This window comes from Psammomys obesus, unplaced genomic scaffold (genome assembly GCF_907164565.1).
Source record: "Psammomys obesus unplaced genomic scaffold, mPsaObe1.curated_primary_1811, whole genome shotgun sequence".
NCBI lineage: Eukaryota > Metazoa > Chordata > Mammalia > Rodentia > Muridae > Psammomys > Psammomys obesus.
The window spans coordinates 15,485,477-15,491,598 of NW_026596069.1; the positions used below are offsets into that span (position 1 = coordinate 15,485,477).

A 6,122-nucleotide genomic window follows, 5' to 3' on the forward strand; every position below is an offset into this window, starting at 1 on the left:
TCTTTCTTTCTTTCTTTCTTTCTTTCTTTCTTTCTTTCTTTCTTTCTTTCTTTCTTTTTGTCTATAAACATCTCATGAAGATCTCTTGAGATTAGAAGAATAGCTGAGAAGTAAATGATGATCAAGCATATTGATGAGAATTTGGTACATACATGTTTAAGGAAGACTTTAAAACATTATTTACGTGTATGTGTGCATCTGCCTGCAGCGTCTTTAGAAAGCTACAATCACTGGATCCCTTGGAGCTAGGATTAGACGCAGTTGTAGGAAGCCTGGCTGTTGAGAGCCAGGCTGATCCAAAGCTTTTTCAGACACCCTAATGAGAGGACAAAGGGAACCTATTTCTGTATCCTTGCCTAGATATCGTCTTGGCAAGATCCAGTCTAGGGGTGGGACCAAGGTCTTAAAGAAGTTAATGTTTCAGTTTCTCAGAACGTAGCTCCACCACCTTTTCCCCCAAGAGACTGCAGTTATTTGTCTTAATTCGTCTGTGTGCTTCATCTCTAACACTCTTGAGATAGTCCGTGTTCACCTTGTGCAACAATGCTTTATTAGCCTTCTGCTGAATTTGTCCCATTTCTTTCCTAAGACCCGTATGTAAGATGCTGCCCTTCTAATTAGACTTGCTTGGCATAAACCATCACTTGTGCAATAACTCCTAACCCTAGCTTTCCTATCTTCTTTACCGCCTCCTCTTCTGGTCCTTCTCCTTAGGACTATGTCACTGAAGAATGATCTGCTTCTCCATGTCACCTGACATGGATGCTAGTAAACTATGGTCCTCTGTGAGAGTAACAGGAACTCTCTCTCAGTAAGTCTCGACTAATGCAACTGTTTAGACTTGTCATTTCTATATTGTTTGAGAAGCACATCAACAAACATCCAGGTCCAGATTGTGAAATTCATGACTGTGGATTTTATGACTTTGAGGTGTACTTGGTACTTGGAACAATTGATCTCAAACTTTATAAAATACCTTCTTATTTTTAGCTTATGAACAAAAAAGTCTTAAAATCTTAAAATTACTGAGTAGGTATCATATCAAAGTGGTAAACAATTTCTTATTTGAGTCCAAAGTAACACACACTATGTTGGGAACTAATGGGCATATTTCAGCTTGAGAAGATACAAAATGGAATTTTTTAATAATTAGGCACTCTTTTCATTCAGGGGATGACATGGAATATAGTGAGCTTCCAAACACGGAAAACATACAAAAATGAGAACTACTGACTTTTCAGAGGCTCTTTCTAGAAATGCTAAGCATTAAGATCTTATTAGCCCATGTACTTCTTAGAAGCTCTGTGACTGATATTCCCCCACTTACTGACACTTATAATTTGACTAAACAAATAATTTAAAGTAAGCTGTTGAACTAGATAAATGTGTGGACCTGTCTTTATGATGTTCCATCATTTCCTCTAAATGGAAAATCAGCCTTTGGTGCTTTGGAAAATGTTTCAGGAGTTTGTTTTCAAATTTGGTTTTGACTAATAAATTTTCAAGTAATGTCAAGCATCTCCCATTCTGTTTTTATCAACATCCTTCAAACTAAGAATCTTATAGGAAAAAACAGTAAATGATAAATATTGGCTAAATATAGGCATAAGTGAATCTCACTTTAATGTGATATGATAGTAATCTTTTTTTTTTTTTTTTAATTTATCCTAGTTGGCCGATCATGCACAGGAACATTGGTGGTTCTTCTGGAAGACTTCAATGACCACCCACCACAGATTGACCAAGATGTGACCATCTGTCAGCAGGAGAAGGATTATGCTGTTTTGGAGCCTGTTGATCTTGATGGGCCTGATAATGGTCCACCTTTTCAGTTCCTTCTGGATAGTTCTGTCAACAAACTTTGGACTCTAGAACCACAGGATGGTAAGGACTTATGCAAAATGTTGTAAGAAATCCTGGTTCAAGATTTCTGAAGGCTTTTGTTTTTAACTTGGTTAGTCATAACAAATACATGTGCACTGTATTACTCATGTTGGAAAAGATAATAATGCTTTCATAACTATTTTTATCTGTAATCTATACCTATCTATCCACCATATCTATCATTTATCTATATATCTATTATCTGTTTATCAATTATCTACCTAAAATCTATCAATTATCTACATATGCATGAATGTTTCTATGAATCAATCATCTTATTCAGAGTTTTGCTCTGAATATTCTTTAAGAAAAACATACATCGATTTTATATCATCGGAATAACATTTTAACTATGGTCTCCTTCCTTCCTTCCTTCCTTCCTTCCTTCCTTCCTTCCTTCCTTCCTTCCTTTCTTTCTTTCTTTCTTTCTTTCTTTCTTTTTTTTCTGCCTTTCTGTCTTTTGTTCTGTCTTGTTTGCTTTCTTGTTTGTTTTTGAGACAGGCTCTCTCTCTATAGCCCTGGCTCTCCTGTACTAACCATTTAGACCAGATTGGCCACAAATTCACAGACATCAATGTGACTATGCCTCCTTAGTGCAGGGATTAAAGGAATATGCCATCATGCCCAGCCTGAAGATCAGTCTACTTTTAATTTAAAGTAATGTTGACCCTTTTCCCAGTATTATGAAACATCAAAATAATTTTTAAGAAATAAAAAATGAAACATTAGAGTTTTTGTTGCAGAATTTTGAGAACACACCAAGTAGGAACAATGTTGATGTTAAAATGTCATTTTAATAAATATTCTATCTACCCTTTTCCTTTTAGGTAAACGTGCCATCCTTCGTCAACGACACAATCTTAATTATAACTATTATTCTGTGCCAATCCAAATACAAGACAGACATGGTTTCTCTGCAAAACATGTATTATCAGTGAGAGTGTGTGACTGTGCAATTCCATCAGAATGTAGAATGAGTGCTAAAGAGGAAAGGGATGTTAAACCAAATGTAGTCCTTGGGAAATGGGCCATTCTTTCCATGGTCCTGGGCTCTGCATTACTTTTGTGTAAGTATTATTATCAAATGTCATGTAATTCTTAATTTGTATCAACTCAAATGTCATGTAATTCATTAATTTTCCGTCATTGTAGCAAAATCCTGGAGAAAGCAACTTCTACAGAGAAGATTGTTTTACTTTAGTTTCGGAGGGCCCAGCCCATGATCAGCAGTCTCTGTTGTATTGTGCCTGTGACCATCAGCATGTGGCTGAGCTAAGCTACTTAGCTTATGGCAGCTAGAAACCACAAAGAGAGCAATAAGAGGTTAGGGTCCCACTATTACCTTTAAAGGCATGTCCCCAGCGATGCAACTTCCTTCATTAAGGCTCACTCTTTGAAGATCTCAACTAACTCTCAACAGGATTCTGAGGTAGAGACCAAAACTTTAACGCATGGACCACCCAGCACAGCTTACCCCAGCTACAACAATTAAAGACATGTGTAACTGTTAGCACATGTGCCCTTTTAAAAATCTTGTTCTGTGTCTATAAGTGGGGTTCTGAGTAATAGGAAAGATACCAGTAATAGTAGATTAAGACTGTTTAGGTAAATTTCACAGGTCATGCTTTAATTCTTGAGAAGTTGCTCATGAGACAGTGAAGATTTCTGAAAAGTTGTGCAGATACTTTAAAAATATTGTTTTCAATTTTTAAAATTTTAGTTTATTGTCAAATTATTTTAATATCTACCAGAATGTGAAGAAATATTGTTTTACTTTTTCTAATTTCTTTTGTAGGCATTCTGTTTACATGTTTCTGTGTGACTACTGCTAAAAGAACAGCAAAGAAATGCTTCCCAGATGATGTAGCCCAGCAAAATTTAATTGTATCAAATACTGAAGGACCAGGAGAAGAAGTGACGGTAAATCAGAAATAAAGTCCCTCTGAGTTACATGGCAATCCGAAGAACATAATTGATTAATCCATAGGAATAGTAAAATGTAATACTTTTTATTGATCCTTCCTGCACTGAGCAGAAATCGAAATGCCCTGCATATTTTAATTCAGTGGCTGTTTGTACTGGCTTCAAAGAGCTACTATAACACACTAAGTGACTCAAACAATAGAAACACATGTTCTCTGTGTTTTGTAGGCTAGAAATCAGAGATAAAATATTTACAGGACCACGTTTCCTCTGAAGGCCCTGAGGAAGGATTGCCTAAGCTCTCTTTACTCTTTGTCCCTTGGGCTTGTAGCTACATAAAGTTATTTTCATGGCATTACCTCTCTATGTGCCTTAGAATTCAACTTTTCCTTTCTGTAAAAACATTAGACATATTAGATGAGAGTCTCATCTAAACCAGTATCACTTCTTTGAAACATACATGATTGCATCTAAAGGGACCCAGGGTTTACGAACTCAAAGAATGGATTACGAGGGGGCAGAGTTTGACCCAAAATACCTACAACACGGTTCTTACCATTGTCCTGATTTTTACATGCAAAGAACAGAGGCCCAGCCTGTGGCTTGTCTGTGGTAGGAAACAGTTGGTCCCATTACCATTGACTCATTTTCTAACTCCACCTTTAGGAGGCAAATATTAGGCTCCCCTCCCAGACAGCCAACATCTGTGATACCAGCACATCTGTTGGGACTCTTGGTGGCCAAGGGATCAAAACGCAACAAAGTTTTGAGATGGTCAAAGGAGGCTATACGTTGGAGTCCAACAAAGGAGGTGGCCACCAGACCTTGGAGTCCAGCAAGGGAGGTGTGCTGGGAGCAGCAGATTCTGGCCGATACGCTTACACAGACTGGCAAAGTTTCACTCAACCCCGGCTTGGAGAAGTAAGTGCCCAAGTCTGCAGGTGCCCATTCTGTGAGATCTCAACATGATTTATGAACCAGGATTCCCAAAGTCTGCCTCACACACCTGGAACATACTTTTCCATCTCTTGAACCGACATAGGCACTGATATCAGAAGCAAACTCAGAGCAAAATGCTCGTTCAAAGTTCAATTGAAAAAAAAAATGATTCACAAGACTTTAAGACCAGTTTATATGGATGATTTTGAGATATTAAAAAAAACTGATGTCTTTACTGTCAGAAAAAGCATCTACAGTAAAAAATTGGCTATAGTATAATGAACAGATCAATTGTTACCATTTTTGCCAATATGCTATATTTCTACTTGTTATGAAATCTTGCCTACCTAAATCAAACAGATAGGTTGGTAAGCTTTATTCTTAGGTTCTGTTTCATTATTCTGAGTGTTTCTGGTTTGTTTCAGATTGCTTAGGCTGATGTGAGCCAAATTTTAGGAAATTACAGCTACATTACATGTTGTATATATTACACGTTATTATTAATGCATTATTAACATGTAACATTAATATATTAGACCCTCATAACTACATGACAGTATAAATTCAAGAACCATAGCCTACATTGGTTTCCCCCACATACATGAGGAAAGCCACTGAGGTAAATTTCAATTGCATACACTTTATATTCAAGTGAGAAGTTGTAAGTTATGTATGTGATATATGCATAGCCTTAGTTCTTATAAGTGTGTTCACTCTGAGCATTTATTTATTTGCTATAATTTAAGAATGAATATAATATAGACCAATCATGTGCATTTTTTATATGTAGGAATCCATTAGAGGACACACTCTGATTAAAAATTAAACAGTAAAAGGTAAATCCAAGATATCATTTTTATGCTAGTCTGGTTTAGGTGTCACTTAAAAGACATAATGAATTGTGCTCTTTCTCCACACAGAAGGTGTATCTGTGTGGACAAGACGAGGAGCACAAGCATTGCGAAGACTACGTCCGTGTGTATAACTATGAAGGCAAAGGCTCCATGGCCGGCTCTGTAGGCTGCTGCAGCGATCGGCAGGAGGAAGAAGGGCTGGAGTTTTTAGATTACTTGGAGCCTAAATTTAGGACATTAGCAAAGACATGTGTGAAGAAATAAAGGTGCTGGTTAATAGAGCGCGGTCTGCAAATGAATGCAGAGGGATAGCAGCTTGTGGTAGCAACTTTGCTTATTAAAAGACGGTAAAGTCTTTTGTAGATAACGGTGTTTTACTGACAGTACCACTCCGAAATTCTCCTTGTCTCCAAAACTTCCCCGTTGTCTGGACAGGAAGTTGTCACTGTTCCTTTTCTTTCTGTGCATGTATACATTGCTGTTTCAGGACTGGACTGCGTGTGAAATTCTGGTGACATTTGA

General features: G+C 37.2%; 1 protein-coding gene across 2 annotated transcripts in view; it reads left to right on the forward strand.

The window, feature by feature from the left end:
- Dsc1 (desmocollin 1) overlaps positions 1-5,864 on the forward strand; it is a 28,146-nt gene extending 22,282 nt beyond the window's left edge. Inside the window, exons 12-16 of one of the 2 annotated variants that reach the window (XM_055625631.1) lie at positions 1,672-1,884; positions 2,712-2,951; positions 3,680-3,804; positions 4,474-4,728; positions 5,667-5,864. In XM_055625631.1, the coding sequence (XP_055481606.1) occupies positions 1,672-1,884; positions 2,712-2,951; positions 3,680-3,804; positions 4,474-4,728; positions 5,667-5,864 (1,031 nt within the window). Of the gene's footprint in view, positions 1-1,671; positions 1,885-2,711; positions 2,952-3,679; positions 3,805-4,473; positions 4,729-5,536; positions 5,573-5,666 lie in introns of those variants that run through there. The other variant, XM_055625632.1, reaches the window with a different exon arrangement.
- Positions 5,865-6,122: the final 258 nt, after the last annotated feature.